Source organism: Salmo salar, chromosome 04 (assembly GCF_965601325.2).
Source record: "Salmo salar chromosome 04, fSalSal1, whole genome shotgun sequence".
Lineage (NCBI taxonomy): Eukaryota > Metazoa > Chordata > Actinopteri > Salmoniformes > Salmonidae > Salmo > Salmo salar.
The window spans coordinates 41,972,353-41,991,124 of record NC_138294.1 but is presented as its reverse complement, the minus strand read 5'-3'; the positions used below and the strand labels follow the sequence as shown (position 1 = coordinate 41,991,124).

The following is an 18,772-nucleotide window of genomic DNA, read 5'->3' as shown; positions in this document are numbered from 1 at the left end:
CTATCAGTCAGTCACCTGCATGAACCCATCGAATTGGTTAAGAGAAAAGCAGCATTGATTTGATACAAACATAACATTTCCCTCACAGTACTTTGAGATCACTGAAACTCCACCTGATGAAATTTGTCGAACCAGATCAGAACGCCTTCGAGGACCACTTTCAGGCATGGGCTGAGAACGATGTGGAGGCATTTAACCAGGTAAAAATGATTGTCCGCTGTTAATTTATTTTCTGGCCTTCCAAGAGATATATAAGAGATGTGTTTGTAATAATATTAAGTATAATTGCATTTATTTCTATTATCATCAAGTTGAGACTGAACATGGACAAGGCGCCAGGAGAAACAGAAGGAGAGCCACCGGAGGAGAATCAAGGGGACCAAGTGCTTTGACATCCGGGCGAATGACTCGGCTTGGAAGAAAGACGAAAGCAAGGTGAGCCCTCGAAAACCTTGCTGCTCTTTCGCTCCTAGCTGGGGTCACCATCCGTTAAGGTGAACATGAAAATCTCAGATGACAACTATTTGCTTTTGCCTCTTTGTTGTGGTCTACCATTAACATTATTGCATGTCTAAACAAACATTTAAATTAAATCATTCAATAATTGTATTTTTACATACCTGATAAACCTGTAACCTGTGTGTTCGCTTGTTTACGTCTGTCTCCTATCGTGTTCCGTTTACTCTGCTCCTGTTCTCCAGGACCTAGGATTCTGCCTAACACCCAGACATGGATCCATCTGATGTCCTCCATTACCAACCACCCTCCAACTTTTCATTACATCAGCTACTGTTATTGTCATGTTGTCATTATCTGCTAAGAAAGAGCAAGAAAACTATCATACTGGCCACATAATGTGAAATGCACAGATTAGCTAAAAACCCTAGCACTGCAAACACTCAGAACAAAGAGAGCAGCAGCGCCTGGACTTTGCATTCTCCCTCTTCGAGTCCCCCTTCCAAGACTGACTACCTGTTGAAAACCAGTGACGGGCAGAACCTCCCATCCACACAGCACCCACCACCTCTCTACTCACCTATCTGCCAGAATTCAGTATTTCAGTCATACCTATTCTATCTTTTTGGTCTTTTGCGGTAGCCTACCACTAATATTCTAAATTGCGGAGCGTTTAATAAACCAACCACACTTTCCTGTGATGTTGAGGCTGAGCAAGACCTTCGATAGGCTAGTAGACTATGCGGAAATAATCGTGTAGTTATTCATTGATATAGCCTAGATCGCTTTATATAATCTGGACCGTTGTTTGTTCTAAGTCGAAGCAAACAAGGGCTATCAAATAAAATAAAATGTTATTGGTCACATGCACATGGTTAGCAAATGTTAAAGTGAGTGTAGTGAAATGCTCATGCTTCTAGTTCCGACAGTGCAGTAATATCTAACAAGTAATCTAACAAATTCACAACGACTACCTTATACACACAAATGTAAAGGGATGAATAAGAATATGTACATATAAATATATGGATGAGCGATGGCCATGCGGCATAGGCAAGATGCAGTAGATGGTATAGAATACAGTATATACATATGAGATGAGTAATGTAGGATATGTAAGCATTATTAAAGAGGCATTATTTAAAGTAACTAGTGATACCTTGATTAAATCCATTTATGGATTTAAGTGCCCAGAGATTTGAGTCTGTATGTTGGCAGCAGCCTCTATGTTAGTGATGGCTGTTTAACAGTCTGATGGCCTTGTGATAGAAGATGTTTTTCAGTCCCTCAGTCCCATCTTTGATGCACCTGTACTGTACTGACCTCGCCAACTGGATGATACCAAGGGTGAACAGGCAGTGGCTCAGGTGGTTGTTCTTGATTATCTTTTTGGCCTTCCTGTGACATCGGGTGCTGTAGGAGTCCTGGAGGGCAGGTAGTTTGCCCCCAGTGATGCGTTGTGCAGACCGCACAACCATCTGGAGAGCCTTGCGGTTGAGGGCGATGCAGTTGCCGTACCAGGCGGGGATACAGCCCGACAGGATGCTCTCGATTGTGCATCTGTAAAAATTTGTGAGTGTTTTAGGTGACAAGCCAAATTTCTTGGTAAGCAAATTGGAGTGGGTCTAGGGTATCAGGTAGGGTGGAGGTGATATGATCCTTGACTAGTCTCTCAAAGCACTTCATGATGACAGAAGTGAGTGCTAGTTCAGTTACCATAGCTTTCTTGGGAACAAGAACAATGGTGGCCATCTTGAAGCATGTGGGGACAGTAGACTGGGATAGGAATTGATTGAATATGTCTAAACACAACAGCTGGCTGGTCTGCGCATGCTCTGAGGACGCGGCTAGGGATGCCGTCTGGGCCGGCAGCCTTGCGATGGTTAACACGTTTAAATGTTTTACTCACGTTGGCCACGGAGAAGGAGATCCCACAAGCTTTGGTAGCGGGCCATGTCAGTTGCACTGTATTGTTCTCAAAGCAAGCAAAGAAGTTTAATTTGTCTGGGAGCAAGACGTCGATGTCCGCGACGGGGCTGGTTTTCTTTTTGTAATCCGTGATTGACTGTAGACCCTGCCACATACGTTTCGTGTTTGAGCTGTTAAATTGCGACTCTACTTTGTCTCTATACTGACGCTTTGCTTGTTTGATTGCCTTGCGGAGGGAATAACTACACTGTTTGTATTTGGTCATGTTTCCAGTTGCCTTGCCATGATTGAAAGCAGTGGTTCGCGCTTTCAGTTTTGCGTGAATGCTGCCATCAATCCATGGTTTCTGGTTAGGGAAGGTTTTAATAGTCACAGTGGGTACAACATCTCCGATGCAGTTGCTAATAAACTTGCTCACCGAGTCAGCATATACATCATTGTTATTGTCTGAGGCTACCCGGAACACATCCCAGTCCACGTGATCGAAGCAATCTTGAAGCGTGGTATACGATTGGTCAGATCAGCGTTGGCTAGACCTGAGCACGGGCGTTTCCTGTTTAGTTTCTGCCTATAGGATTGGTGCAACAAAATGGAGTCATGGTCAGATTTGCCGAAGGGAGGGCGGGGGAGGGCTTTCAATGCATCGCGGAAGTTAGAGTAGCAATGGTTCAGAATGCTACCAGCTCATGTTGCACATTCGATATGCTGATAAAATTTAGGAAGCCTTGTTCTCAGATTAGCTTTGTTAAAATCCCCAGCTACAATAAATGCAGCCAGTTTACATAGAGTCCAGTGAAGTTCTTTCAGGGCCATCAAGGTATCTGCTTGGGGTGGGATATACACGGCTGTGACTATAATTGAAGAGAATTCTCTTGGGAGATAATGCGGTCGGCATTTGATTGTAAGGAATTCTAGGTCAGGTGAACAAAATAACTTGAGTTCCTGTATGTTGTTATGATTACACCATGAGTCATTAATCATACAACCCCACCTTTTACAACCCCACCTTTTTTCTTAGCAGAGAGATGTTTGTTTCTGTCGGCACGATGCACGAAGAAACCGAGTGGCTGTACCGACTCTGAGAACATATCCCGAGTGAGCCATGTTTCCGTGAAACAGAGAATGTTAAAATCTCTGATGTCTCTCTGGAAGGCAACTCGTGCCCTAATTTCGTCCACCTTGTTGTCTAGAGATTGGACATTGGCGAGTAATATGCTCGGAAGCGGTGGATGGTGTGCTCGCCTTCTAAGTCTGACCAGTAGGCCGCTCCATCTGCCTCTCCTGCGGCGACAGCGTTGTTTTGGGTCAGCCTCTGGGATTAGATCCCATGTCCAGGGTGGAGGTTCAAACAAAGGATCCGCTTCGGGAAAGTCGTATTCCTGGTCGTAATGTTGGTAAGTTGACGTCGCTTTTTTATCCAATAGTTCTTCCCAGCTGTAATAACACTTGAGATTTTCTGGTCTAACAATGTAAGAAATAACATAATAAACACTAATTACTGCATAGTTTCTTAAGGAACTGAAGCGAGGCGACCATCTCTGTCGGCGCCATCTTGCTAAACAGACACTTAAACTAACACTTGACACGCAACACATGTAGACGTTTTTAAGGCGTTGTCGTGTCTCTGACTGATTCGATTATGTGACAGGCTATTTTATCAAATCAATTACCTAACGTTTCATTGATTACGTGATTGAATTAAACCATGCAACAATTAACTTGTTAATAACCTGGGGCACCACAGACGTGTGTTTATAGAGCTGCTGTCTTCCGAATAAACTCTTAAAGATCTGAAGATCTTTTATATCAATAGCAGTCAATTATTAATTGTCACCTTATTCAATCTCATCTGAACGTCGTAAAATTCTTGGTTATCTTCACGAACCCTGGCTAACAAGTTGAATCAGCAATACAATAATTGGCTTATTTATTTATTTATTAAATACCTAAATAATCACAGAGAATTACACATACACAGGATAGATCATACATCGATTACTAATCATGTTATTAAAGAAAAAGTCCCTAGCGGACGAAACCGATATGACGGCTGGTTAAACAAAGAAAAAGGGTTGGGTTTGAATCAAAGAGCGGGAAGACTGAGGGACGAAGGAGATCGGGTCTCTATCGGACCTTGAAAAGCTATGCTACTGTAAATACAGAATCTTATGCATTCTATCTAATAACCGCCTATTCGGAAAAGGAAAATGCAAGATATATATTTACACTGATCTGCGCTTCAATAGATGGGTCGAAGATGGAAGACTGGTTTGCCCAGCAGAGATTGCCCTTGTCCTTTGTAGAATCTGTCTGGTCGTAGTGTTGTAGGGCAGATACGTTGTACCCTGTCATTCTTATTAGGAGATTGTCTGTTCTTTCCTAGGCCACGTACATTTACAGCTGCAGCTGATAACTCAACTTCTAGGATGTATCACTTCTTCTTTAGTGAATAAGAGTTCAAAGTTCATACCATTTTGCCATAATCAGCTTGTGCTGAATTCTGGCTGGTCTAGTAGAAATTCATCCTTCCAGCATGGTGATCGTCACCTCCACGTTGAAATTAGCCCTTTTAAACGTATGGACACCAGTCCTCACGTCGTCGGGAACTAAGGTTGACTTCCGTCAACGGGCTTTTGTGTTGGGGGAGAGAAGGGTGTGTTTCATAGTTCTCAACCAATATATGTTCACTTGGGCATGGCCACTGAGTGAGCATCGTTTACTTATGAAAACAATTCTCTCATTTAGAAGCTAAAATTACATTTAATATTTTCACAAATACTTTCATATTTAAACATTTAAATTGCACAACAAATCCATGTGAATCTGATAACTAGAATGTGTAGACTTTCCAAGATACAATTTAAGTCATCCTATCCTCAGATATAATGTTCCAGACACCAACTGATCTGACATCATATTCTTTAAGTACCAACGGACACTTTAAACTGTTTGGATTACAGAAATATTGTACCTTTCCCCAACCTTTTGATATTACCATACTCTTTCTATGTTAACAAAGGGCTTTCCAAGAGTCCATTCGGTAGGGTGGAGAGAAAAGGGGGAAAGGTATTTATGGGGGTCATGAACCTCATACAACAGGGCAATGTCATGACAGCGTTCATGTTAAGATCTTTCATAATAATAAACTTAGAAGCGACGTGAACGTGTCGGCAGTTTGAAGCATTAGAAAAACACTTGTCTCCATTGACAGTCTATGTTAATTCATGGCGGTATTTTATGGCGCAAAGAAGAAGTTAGGTGACTTGGTGGGAGGTATCAGTAGCTTCACACAGCTTAATTCTGGCACTTATCATCCCCCATATCAGCGCAAAGCAATATACAGGTCTTTCCCAAGTTGCGTTGCACACAGCGCCTGCACCCTCTGAGCTGAAGAAACACAAACATCACAAGTCCACTTCAGGTTACCTTAACAGCATCATATGCTTTTTGCCAGTCTCTATTAAATTTTTTCTTTAACTAGGCAAGTCAGTTAAGAACAAATTCTTAATTTCAATGACAGCCTAGGAACAGTGGATTAACTGCCTTGTTCAGGGGCAGAATGACAGATTTTTACCTTGCCATCTCAGGGATTTGATCTTGCAACCTTTTGGTTACTACTCCAACACTCTAACCACTAGGCTACCTGCCACCCCTATAGCAAGGGTTAGGCCTATGTCCTCACATACTCTCACAATTTGAGCCCTGCTTTTAACCATAATACATCTCCACAGAAATGTATAGCCTAAGGATTGCATGGTGACAGTAATTGTGTCTGTTGAAGTCTGGAGAAAAAAACGAGGTCAAATCATAACATCAGTGATTTTCAGGTCAGAAAACGATGCCAAGGTTTCTGAATTGGAATTCTGAGTTGGATGACAGTTCAAAACAACAACAAAAATCCCAGTCTGAGCTTGTTTTTTTCCGAGTTTCCAGTTGTCATGAACGCACTGAAGTCGGAAGTCAGAGATTGCCGAGTTCCGAGTTGTTTTGAATGCGCCACAAGAGACCTAGGCTACCTCTTATTTCTGAAAAGGGCTACCTCCAACAAAGAGGCCTTGTGTCTGTATTGATGTGAGAAATAGGCATCTACACAGTAATGGTGGCAGGCTATGATATCAACTAGCCTAATAATTTTTGTATTGAGGTAATATGCCTATTTTTGCTAAATCGACGAATGAAATTGATTAGATTACTCTGGCAAATAAAAATATTTTTTACAAAATCATGTACATGTAGACGTTTATAAGGCATTCATGGTGAGCTCTTTAATAATAAATTAAAAAGAGACACTTAAACTAAAATGTGATGCATTTATGTTAAGATCTTTCATAATAAAAAACTTACAAGCGACGTGAACTCGTCGGCAGTTTGAAGCGTTATAAAAACACTTGTCTCCATTGACAGTCCATGTTAATTCATGGTGGTATTTTATGGCGCTAGAAAGATGTTAGGTGACTTGGTGGGAGTTATCAGTAGCTTCACAAGGCTTAATTTTGGCACATATCACCCCCCACATAAGCGCAAAGCAATATACAGGTCTTTCCCAAGTTGCGTTGCACGCAGCGCCTGCTCCTTCTGATCTGAAGAAACACAAATAAACATCACAAGTCCACTTCAGGTTACCTTAACAACTCAACAGCACCCATCTTTTTCACCCAACCTGAAACCACTCATGGACCAGCCAAAAGGCCTGGTTCCACCCTCAATGCAAGGCTCGGGCTCCTCACACCTTCTACCCCTTCCATTTCACCTACAGAACTCAAACTGGTGTCAGGCTCACTCTGAACTTGACACCAATCTTCCTCGACATACCCTCTCCCTTGTTATTGCTAGTTATTGCTAGTCTCCCTCAGTCCTTTCAACCTCCTCTCTCTTTCCCTCCAATCCTCCCATAACCAATTACCCAACTCCTGAAAATATTAAACTTTTCAAAAAACGATTTAACAAAACAAATGTAGGGATCTGGCAGTTCTTGGGGTATGGTCTTCCACAGCTAGATGATAGGCAGTTCAGAAAGGTAGTACTGTATCTTGAGAGAAGGGAGCATAGACTAGACTTGGTTGGTGTGTTTGTTCAGCTATTACATTCCACTCTGTAGAAATATAATTAATTGAATGGGCATCGCCATTCAAGTCAATGATGGAATAAGGGGTGGACTGGCAGCCATTTTGAGTGCACCCATGCCAGGTAGAAAAAGCTAGGTTGAAGATGACAACCTAGAGTATAAGCAGGAAGTGTACCCTTCAATCTGTGCTGTGATTTGTTGAGTCAACTCAACTGACATTACAAATAATACATTCCATGAGCATCAGTTGATAGAACATTCCAAAATACCATGGAAATGATTGCATCAGAATACCAGGCAGGCAGCCATTGCGAGTGTACTCGTGACTTTACCAGTCAAATTGCCAGGGTTAGAGCTTCCAAGCCCATTCTATTCCTGCCATTTTCCAAAGAGACTGGCCTTTTGGCAATCTTGAAATATGAACATTCTATCATTAATGAGCTTGAAGAGATCAGAAGATTTTATCCTGATTCGATAACCCTCACAGCTATCATCCAATCACAATGTTTATTCAAATTTGACTGATGGGAAAACATTCTTAACTTAATTCATACATGCTCCTACTGGGGTGTGCCAATAGCTTTTTGGTCTCTCAATGGCCAATACATAGCATCAGCAATCCAGGGTTTATATACATCATTGCCTGCTACCCTTTGATAGGCTACAACTGTCTTAGCTCATCATTTAAAAAAACTACAGATATATTGTAGGCAATCAATAACTATTTGCACGTGAACATTTAATTTGCTTCATTGTTTACTGTTCACGGCTGCATGGTAAAAATTATTAAAACACTACAACTAGACCAAATATTGAGCAAACAAACATAGGGCCAGTTTCCTGGACAGATAAATAATACATTTATTCAACTTTTATAGCACTATTCATTACATAAAGAATCTCAATGGGCTTTAAAGCTAAACAAAAATGCATGCAATTTAGAAAAAAACATTACAACATCATAGGATGGACAATCATTAGAAAGTTAATGGCTTGAGTGGTCATCTGAGGGAGGTGGTCACGCAGGGAGAGAAAGAAACAGGTCTGGCTTTCAGGCTAACATATCCTTCATATCACCGAAATATCCTTCATTTGGTCTATGCAGCTACAGTAAGATGAATCACCAAAACTGTCCACTGAAATGTTTGGGTGCAATGTCAATGCATACTGGATACATAAATGCATAGGTCTAAAATCTAATCTTTCAAGTAAACTAAAAAAGATGATTGCTAGCAACAGTAATCGGGTAGATTAAGGGCCTGTTTCTCAGACATAGACTAAGCCTATTTCTAGACTAAAACATATGTTCAATGGAGAATATCTATGGAAACGTAGTTTTTAGTCCTGAACAAGGATTGAATTGTGTCCAGGAAACTATCCCTAAGCCATTTGGAAGGTGAAACGAACAGACATAAAAATGTGCTGTGGATAACAACTATGACAGGAGAATACAGATGGAGATTTGGTAGTCTGAATGTTAAAGCTAGAATCCTTAGTTGTAACATCAGTTTTGGGAATAATAAATGTATTATATATATATACACACACCCCTTCATTCTTGAAAAATATAACTTATAAATGCCTCATGAGCTTAGTTCAACTGTCGAACCCAAAATAGAAGCTTGGTAAACAATGTAAAAAAAAAAACACTGTATAGCCTCAATATTGTTAAAACTATAATTTTGATATCATGCATGGTCAGTCCTTGCATCAATAGCTTGGTCTATGAATTTGAGAGTGGTTACATTTCTACAGGTCCATCCCGACGCTTTTTACCAAAACAGAGGCGGGATGGTCGCTTTGTTATTGTTTCAATTAAGGATTTTAGCTTTAAAAGGGGCAAGAGGGTTTGAAAGTGCATTAAAATATTAATATCTGGTGGCAACTAAATTGCTTTTATTTATCTTTGTGATGATGCAGAGTCAATCAGACTGCAGATGTGCTGAAAGGTGGTTAGCTAGACTTTCGTTTGGCTGTCTCCGTAGACACTCTCATCACTGTAGGCAATGTAAAGAAAGAAGTCCTCTTCGTGGTGTTCCTATTACAGAGAGATTGAACATTCGGTTAATCAGGAATGTGGTTGAGACAACATAGAAAATCAAGGAACATTTCAGGATAAGTAGGATAGACCAGATGTAGGATGTCAGAAAGGCTGGAATTCCTGATTAATCAGGAGGAAATACCACAGCACCATGCATAATGTATAAGAGGGAATAAAAAAAATGAAGCCCTGCCTGGATAAATAGGCTCAGTACCTGGTAAAGTAGTCCCATGGTGGCTGAGGTGGGAGGAATGACATTGTTGACAAAGAAGAAAAGGGCGTCCTCTGCCCGCAGGTGAATCCTCTTCCTTATCAGGAAGTAGAACTGTCCCACTTAAGAAATAAGAAAATACGTTAATTCAGATCAAAATGTGGAAATAGACCCAACACAATTCGATACATGTCCTGTATCTCACCTGTAAGATCTGAGGGTACAAGATATTTCTTCTTGTCCAAATCACCAATTCTGGCTTTGGGGGCTTTCTCCACTATCACCTGCAAATTAAATAAATGCCCCAGGCAGTCAGATAACTAAAAATGAATTTATGAAATGCTTACCGATTCTCAAAGCAACACGTTAAAATATATTATATTATTATATATATATATTGATAGTGTCAAAAATATGTCAATTTAGCAAATTAGCTAACAACTAACGTTAGTTAGCTACCTAGGAATGTAGCGTTAACTAGCTGGCTAGAATGACAGTGTAAAACGTTCAATCAAAACAATCTGTGACCAATTAATTTGAAAACTTTTTCCAAAGGTAGAACCATATATGTTAAGGTTGTAGCTAGTACTAACAATGTCAATGTCCTGAAGTTCCTCTCTTTGTTATTGTGTTGTGTGTGGGTTACAGCCGACAAGCTAAGCGGTTAGCATTTCGCAAGCATTGGCTAGCTAGTTAGCAGAAACTCACTGGCACTCTATCTGGGTACTTCTTCCTGATTTTTTCCCCCTCCGATCTTCTCTTCTCAAATGGGTGCTCCTCTTTATACAGGAATTTCATTGTCACGGTTTAAGATTCCTCCAAACTCTAAATTTGGATGACAGTTCAAGCTAGCCTATGCCTGCCCTTTGTATGGTAGCAAAATTATGCAATTCTATAAAATCTGATAGCCTTGTTGCTAATGCTATTTTCGTGACGTTGAACGTTATGACGCGAAGGGATAGAACAATGACGTATCTAGGTTAAACATGGGATTCAAAAAAACTGGGAACTCGGAAAAAGAATGTATTATTACATTTATATAGCGCTTTTCATAAAATCTAAAAGCACTTAAAACTCAAAACAAACAATACATCATGAAGGGTCAACGTAGCCTAGTGGTTAGAGCGTTGGACTAGTAACCGAAAGGTTGCAAGATCGAATCCCTGAGCTGACAATGTACAAATCTGTCGTTCTGCCCCTGAACAAGGCAGTTAACCCACCGTTCCTAGTTAAATAAAGGTTTAAAAAAAATAACCTTACTCCTGTATATACAGAAATGTTACCAAATAATTCTAAATAGGCTACTATACCAGAAAGCATTATTTGGCCACAGAAGCATTATAGGCTTAATAACTCAACGAGGATATTAAGGCCGATGTTCTCCGCCGGTGCCAATAATATAGTAGAGCGGACAGTAGCCCAAATTGAGCATTTTGATAGGTAAATGACAGATTGGAGTCTTTTCATTGTGCTCTATTTACAGCAATATCCATTTGCTTCCCAAACAGTTTTTCCGCGATTGTATTTTTAAATATTGCGATATGCCTGGCTGGGTCTCTGCTTTTCACTGACAGTCACAATTTAACAATCATATATTGGGTATTTGCAGCGCGCACTGCCCAAATTGCGAGCCCTTCCGAATGTAGGCTATACGATTTGGTGAGTGTGCATGTTCACTGTCTTTATCATTGGGTCAGTACCACTTTTGTTTGTTTTTGGACAATCATTTCCTCCTCCAGGTTAATGGACGTCATATTGTATTTGTGTCTCCCCTTTTCGTAGGTCAATTATATGGATCAGACAACAGTTTGTATTGATCTGTTTGTCAGTGTCAGCAGAGTAGGCTACCCTGTAATTTTTGTAGTATTAAAAAAAAAAAGGTGCGTGGCCGCACTTGGGTGTCCCGTACCGGTAAGTAATTCAATCTACTGTCACCCCTGGATAACGTTGAGTTTTAATTGCATGTATCAGTCGTTTTAAACCACGGGTTTGCAGATTGACTCACTTTTTGGCTTGGCTAGCTAGCTGGAGCGCGTGCTACGGGTGTGTGTTGCTGTGGTGACCAGTGAGCTGAGATAAGGCAGGGCTTTACCTAGCAAAGACTTCAAATTTCAAATCAAATCAAATTTATTTTTATATAGCCCTTCGTACATCAGCTGATATTCTCAAAGTGCTGTACAGAAACCCAGCCTAAAACCCCAAACAGCAAGCAAAGCATGTGAAAGAAGCACGGTGGCTAGGAAAAACTCCCTAGGAAAAACTCCCTAGAAAGGCCAAAAACCTAGGAAGAAACCTAGAGAGGAACCAGGCTATGAGGGGTGGCCAGTCCTCTTCTGGCTGTGCAGGGTGGATATTATAACAGAACATGGTCAAAATGTTAAAATGTTAAAATGTTCATAAATGACCAGCATGGTCAAATAATAATAATCATAGTAGTTGTCGAGGGTGCAACAAGCACGTCCGGTGAACAGGTCAGGGTTCCATAGCCGCAGGCAGAACAGTTGAAACTGGAGCAGCAGCACGGCCAGGTGGACTGGGGACAGCAAGGAGTCATCATACCAGGTAGTCCTGAGGCATGGTCCTAGGGCTCAGGTCCTCCGAGAGAAAGACAGAAAGAGAGAAAGAGAGAATTAGAGAGAGCATATTTAAATACACACAGGACACCGGATAAGACAAGAGAAATACTCCAGATGTAACAGACTGACCCTAGCCCCCCGACACATAAACTACTGCAGCATAAATACTGGAGGCTGAGACAGGAGGGATCAGAAGACACTGTGGCCCCATCCGATGATACCCCCGGACAGGGCCAAACAGGCAGGATATAACCCCACCCACTTTGCCAAAGCACAGCCCCCACACCACTAGAGGGATGTCTCCAACCACCAACTTACCGTCCTAAGACAAGGCCGAGTATAGCCCACAACGATCTCCGCCATGGCACAACCCAAGGGGGGGGGGGGGGGGGGGCGCCAACCCAGACAGGAAGACCACGTCAGTGACTCAACCCACTCAAGTGGGTTGACTTATAGATGACCTGGAGCCAGTGGGTTTGGCAACGAATATGTAGTGAGGGCCAGCCAATGAGCGCATACAGGTCGCAATGGTGGGTAGTATATGGGGCTTTGGTGACAAAACGGATGGCAATGTTATAGACTACATCTAATTTGCTGAGTAGAGTGTTGGAGGCTATTTTGTAAATGACATCGCCGAAGTCAAGGATCGGTAGGATAGTCAGTTCTACGAGGGTATGTTTGGCAGCATGAGTGAAGGAGGCTTTGTTGCAAAATAGGAAGCCAATTCTAGATTTAATTTTGGATTGGAGATGCTTAATGTGAGTCTGGAAGGAGAGTTTACAGTCTAGTCTAGATATTTGTAGTTGTCCACATATTCTAAGTCAGAACCGTCCAGAGTAGTGATGCTAGTTGGGCGGGTAGCAAATCGGTTGAAGAGCATGCATTTAGTTTTACTAGCATTTAAAAGCAGTTGGAGGCCACTGAAGGAATGTTGTATGGCATTAAAGCTCGTTTGGAGTTTTGTTAACACAGTGTCCAAAGAAGGGCCAGATGTATACAGAATGGTGTCGTCTGCGTAGAGGTGGATCAGAGAATCACCAGCCGCAAGAGCGACATCATTGATGTATACAGAGAAAAGAGTCGGCCTGAGAATTGAACCCTGTGGCACCCCCATAGAGACTGCCAGAGGTCCGGACAACAGGCCCTCCGATTTGACACACTGAATTCTGAGAAGTAGTTGGTTTCTCAAATGACTGCCTCGCCTGGTTTACCAAGGCTATTGAGTCTGCCGATAAGAATGCAGTGATTGACAGAGTCGAAAGCCTTGGCCAGGTTGACGTCGACGGCTGCACAGTACTGTCTTTTATCAATGGTGGTTACGATATCGTTTAGGACCATGAGCGTGGCTGAGGTGCCCCCGTGACCAGCTAGGAAACCATAGTGCATAGAGGAGAAGGTACGTTGGGATTTGAAATGGTCGGTGATCTGTGTGTTAACTTGGCTTTTGAAGAGTTTAGAAAGGCAGGGCAGGATGGCTATAGATCCACAATTTTAGAAAGAGAGGGTCCAGATTGTCTAGCCCAGCTGATTTGTAGGGATCCAGATTTTGCAGCTCTTTCAGAACATCAGCTGTCTGGATTTGGGTGAAGGAAAAGCACGGGGGGTGGGGGGGTGCTGGCTTGGGCAAGTTGCTGCAGGGGGTGCAGAGCTGTTGGCCGGGGTAGGGGTAGCCAGGTGGAAAGCATGGCCAGCCGTAGAAAAATACTTATTGAAATTCTCAATTATCATAGATTTTTTGGTGGTGACAGTGCAGTGGGCAGCTGGGAGGAGATGCGCTTGTTCTCCATGGACTTTACAGTGTCCCAAAACTTTTTGTAATTAGTGCTACAGGATGCAAATTTCTTTTTGAAAAAGCTAGCCTTAGCTTTCCTAACTAACTGTGTATATTGGTTCCTGACTTCCCTGAAAAGTTGCTTGTCGCGGGGGCTATTTGATGCTAATGCAGAACGCCACAGGATGTTTTTGTGCTGGTCTAATCAGGCTAGGATTGTCATTTTGGCAATTTCATTCAATTTACTTTAGGGAAAGCGTAGCTTCCGCTAGCCTTATGGACAAGCCGCCAATGCCTTTCAATGTGGCATAAAGTCTAGATGTTTCCATCCAATTGTCAAACAATCACTTAAAAAGGAGCTCCTGGAGGCTAGCAGCATCCAAATCCTGACAGTGCACTGTGCACCTGCGATTTGATGAATGGAAATAGACAGTTACAAAACACATACATGTATTATAATGAAATTCTGCGATTGTCATTAGGCCTACACATGTAGCCTGAATTGATGCATCCACTGTTGTCTACCCGCGCCTCGGTCTCCGCCTTGACAAAATGTGTGTCTCCTCAAACCACAACAAAATTGGGAGCATATACAGCCCAGTTTCTGGTCAATTCTCAAATTTTTCATGAGACTTACATGCAGTAATGTTAAATAATGGTGTAGTCTATAGTTTTTGGGGGTATGATGTGAAAAATCACGTTTTACTGGTACAGCTTACCCCCACTATTTATTTTACCAGGTCGCCATACCGGACCGCCTTACTTTCACCCGTTATCAAAAACAAAAGAGCTGATTAAAATAACAATTAAAACCCCCTAAAAATAATTATGTACAAATGTACAGGAGATCGGTGCCTAGGCTGCTCTGACTTTAGTGCGTTCAAGACAATGGTGAACTCTGGGGGGGTGGGGGGGTGGGGGGAACGAGCCCGACTGGGAAAAATCTTTTGAAAGGTCGTCCAACTTGGAATTCCACGTTGGTAATCCAGCATCTTTCTTGAGCACCAAATTTCTGACATGAGATCACAGACGTCATGATTTGACTTTTTTTTTTTTTTATTTAAGTTCCTACAGTAGTTGTTTTGAACTTGGCAAGAGTACCACAGTGTGAGTTATAATACCCATCAAACCTAGCAGTCAAACAACGTAATGGTTCTAATTGTTTTTTTACCATACATTTTTCCCATAGGGGATTTTAGAAACACTTAATTTAAAGGGCTGTTTCCAATGTAGTCTTACTCTGGCATGACATAAGTGTCAATCTCTCTAGGACAAGGTGACTTATCAATATATTTGACTGCATTTACTCCCCCAAAATGAAATGCTAATTAGCTGCTGATGTGGCTGTCAAAGAACTACAAATCAATTTTTATTTGTCACATACATATTTAGCAAACGTTATTGCAGGTGTTGCGAAATGCTTGTGTTTCTAGCTCCAACAGTGCAGTAATATCTAACAATTCACAATCTAAAAGTAAAAGAATGGAATTAAGGAATATATAAATATTAGGATGAGCAATATCGGAGTGGCATAGACTAAAATACGGTAGAATAGAATACAGTATATACATGAGATAAGTAAAGCAAAAATATGTAAACATTATTAGTGACTAGTGTTCCATTTTTGAAGTGGCCAGTGATTTCAAGTCTATGTATATGGGGCAGCAGCCTCTAAGGTGCAGGGTTACGTAACCGGGTGGAAGCAGCCAAGTGATAGCTATTTCACAGTCTGATGGCCTTGCGATAGAAGCTGTTTTTCCAGTCTCTCGGTCGCAGCTTTGATGCACCTGTACTGACCTCGCCTTCTGGATGATAGCGGGGTGAACAGGCAGTGGCTCGGGTGGTTGTTGATGATCTTTTTGGCCTTCCTGTGACATCGGGTGCTGTAGGTGTCCTGGAGGGCAGGTAGTTTTCCCCCGGTGATACGTTGTGCAGACCTCACTACCCTCTGGAGAGCCTTAGGGTTGTGGGTGGAGCAGTTTCCGTATCAGGCGGTGATACAGCCCGACAGGATGCTCTCGATTTACAGATGCAAAGTTTGAGTGTTTTTTGTGACAAGCCAAATTTCCACCCAAGGCGCTGTTGCGCCTTCTTCACCACGCTGTCTGTGTGGACCATTTCAGTTTGTCAGTGACGTGTATGCTGAGGAACTTAAAACTATCCACCTTCTCCACTACTGTCCCGTCAATGTGGATAGGGGGGGTGCTCCCTCTGCTGTTTCCTGAAGTCCACGATCATCTCCTTTGTTTTGTAGACGTTGAATGTGAGGTTATTTTCCTGACACCACACTCCGAGGGCCCTCACCTCCTCCCTGTAGGCCATCTCGTCGTTGTTGGTCATCAAGCCTACCACTGTAGTGTAGTCTGCAAACTTGATGATTGAGTTGGAGGCGTGCATGGCCACGCAGTCATGGGTGAACAGGGAGTACTGGAGAGGGCTTGAGCACCCACGCGTGTGGCCCGTGTTGAGGATTAGAGAAGTGGAGGTGTTGTTTCCTACCTTCACTTTCTGGGGGTGGCCCGTCAGGAAGTCCAGGCCCCAGTTGCACAGGGCCGTGTTCAGACCCAGGGCCCCAAAATGTAATTTTGATCTTGGAAGGTACTATGGTGTTGAAGGCTGAGCTATAGTCAATTAACAGCATTCTTACATAGGTATTCCTCTTGTCCAGATGGGATAGGGCAGTGCAATGGCATCGTCTGTGGATCTATTGGGGCGGTAAGCAAGTTGAAGCGGGTCTAGGGTGTCAGGTAAGGTAGAGGTGATATGATCCTGAAGTAGCCTCTCAAAGCATTCATGATGACAGGAGTGCTACGGGGCAATAGTCATTTAGTTCAGTTACCTTAGCTTTCTTGGGAACAGGAACAATGGTGGACATCCTGAAGCAAGTGAGGACAGCAGACTGGGATAGGGAGAGATTGAATATGTCCGTACACACTCCAGCCAGCTGGTCTGCGCATGCTCTGAGGATGCGGCTAGGGATGCCGTCAGCCTTGCAAGGGTTAACACGCTTAAATGTCTTACTCATATCGGCCACAGAGAAGGCGAGCCCACAGTCCTAGGTAGCAGGCCGCGTCGGTGGCACTGTGTTATCCTCAAAGCAGGCGAAGGTGTTTAACTTGCCCAGAAACAAGACGTCGGTGTCTGCAACTTGGCTGGTTTTCCCTTTGTAGTCCGTGATTGTCTGTCACATACGTCTCATGTTTGAGCCGTTGAATTGCGACTCCACTTTGTGTCTGTACTGACGTTTTACACTGTTTATCATCAGCCATATTCCCAGTCACCTTGCCTTGGTTAAATGCAGTGGTTCGCACTTTCAGTTTTGCACGAATGCTGACATCTATCCACAGTTTCTGGTCAAGGTAGGTTTTAATAGTCACAATGGGTACAACATCCCTTACACTTCCTGATAAAACTCAGTCACCGTATTCGTGTATTCGTCGATGTTATTCTCAGAGGCTACCTGGAACATATCCCAGTCCGTGTGAACAAAACAATCTTGAAGCGTGGATTCCGATTGGTCAAACTAGCATTGAATAGACCTTAGCACGGGTACTTCCCGAGTTTCAGCCTATAGGAAGGGAGGAGCAAAATGGTGTCGTGATCAGATTTGCCGAAGGGAGGGCGGGAGAGGGCCTTGTAGGCATTTCAAAAAGCTGAGTAGCAGTGGTATAATTTGTTCTCAGAGCCAGTGCTACAGTGAATGTGTTGATAGAACTTTGGTAGCGTTTTCCTCAAGTTTTCTTTGTTAAAAATCACCAGATACAATAAATGCGTCCTCAGGATATGTGGTTTCCAGTTTGCTTAAAGTCCAGTGAAGTTCTTTGAGGGCCATCATGGTATCGGCTTGAGGGAGAATATACACGGCTGTGATTATAACCGAAGGGAATTCTCTTGGCAGGAAATACGGTCGGCATTTGATTGTGAGGTATTCTAGGTTGGGTGAACAAAAGGTCTTGAGTGTCTGTATGTTATCACAATCACACCTTGAGTGGGTAATCATGAAACATACACCCCCGCCTTTCTTCTTCCCAGAGAGTACTTTATTCCTGTCTGAGCAATATACTGATAACCCAGATGGCTGTATGGACAAAGACAGTATATTCTGAGAAAGCCATGTTTCCGTGAAACAGAGTATGTTACAATCCCTGATGTCTCTCTGGAAGGAGATTCTCGCCCTGAGCTCGTCTACTTTATTATCCAGAGACTGAACATTAGCGAGTAATATACTCAGAAGCGGTGGATGGTGTGCGCGCCTCCTGAGTCGGACTAGAAGTTCACTCCGAATACCACTTCTCTGCCGGCAGTGTTTTGGATCAGCCTCTGGAATCAGTTCAATTGCCCTGGGGGGGTACGAACAAAGGATCCAATTCAAAAGTTGTATTCCCGGTCATAAAGCTGGTGAGTTACCGCCACTCTGATATTAAAAAGTTATTTACGGCTGTATGTAGTAACACCAAAAATTTCCTGGGCTAATAATGTAAAAAATAACACAAAAACAAAATACTGCAAAGTTGCTAAAGAGCTAGAAGCAGAGCTGCCCCATCTGTCGGCAACATCTTGCAAAAAGTGCCATGATCTGAACGAGACTGCCAAATCGAGGCAAAGGTAAGAATCTCTGGATTAACTGTGTTAGCTAAATTTAGTAATGAATAAATGTATTTTAAAACTTACACAATACCTGTTAGCAAAGGTGTCAGCTAGAGATGACAGTAGCTTGCAGGGA

General features: G+C 42.5%; 1 protein-coding gene and 1 long non-coding RNA gene across 2 annotated transcripts; one reads left to right on the top strand and one right to left on the bottom strand.

The window, feature by feature from the left end:
* On the top strand, positions 1 to 7,275 carry LOC106602999 (uncharacterized). Its single transcript, XR_001328339.3, has 3 exons — positions 1 to 200; positions 312 to 435; positions 702 to 7,275. It is a non-coding gene; the product is annotated as an uncharacterized LOC106602999 (long non-coding RNA).
* A 1,011-nt stretch (positions 7,276 to 8,286) lies between these two features.
* gabarapa (GABA(A) receptor-associated protein a) lies at positions 8,287 to 10,677 on the bottom strand. The gene is made up of 4 exons (XM_014195884.3): positions 10,411 to 10,677; positions 9,908 to 9,986; positions 9,706 to 9,824; positions 8,287 to 9,488 (listed from the first exon to the last, which is right to left on the bottom strand). The coding sequence occupies exons 1-4, from the start codon at positions 10,498 to 10,500 to the stop codon at positions 9,408 to 9,410; spliced, it is 369 nt and encodes a 122-aa protein (XP_014051359.1). The 5' UTR covers positions 10,501 to 10,677; the 3' UTR covers positions 8,287 to 9,407.
* Between the last annotated feature and the right edge of the window lie 8,095 nt (positions 10,678 to 18,772).

Bases quoted from the DNA above. Each gene is read 5' to 3' on its own strand.
- gabarapa (XM_014195884.3), bottom strand. From the start codon at position 10,500: ATGAAATTCCTGTATAAAGAGGAGCACCCATTTGAGAAGAGAAGATCG. The intron at 9,825-9,907 runs GTGAGATACAGG...TTATTTCTTAAG, and splicing joins TGTACCCTCAGATCTTACAG to TGGGACAGTTCTACTTCCTG. The intron at 9,489-9,705 runs GTACTGAGCCTA...TCTCTGTAATAG, and splicing joins CCATGGGACTACTTTACCAG to GAACACCACGAAGAGGACTT.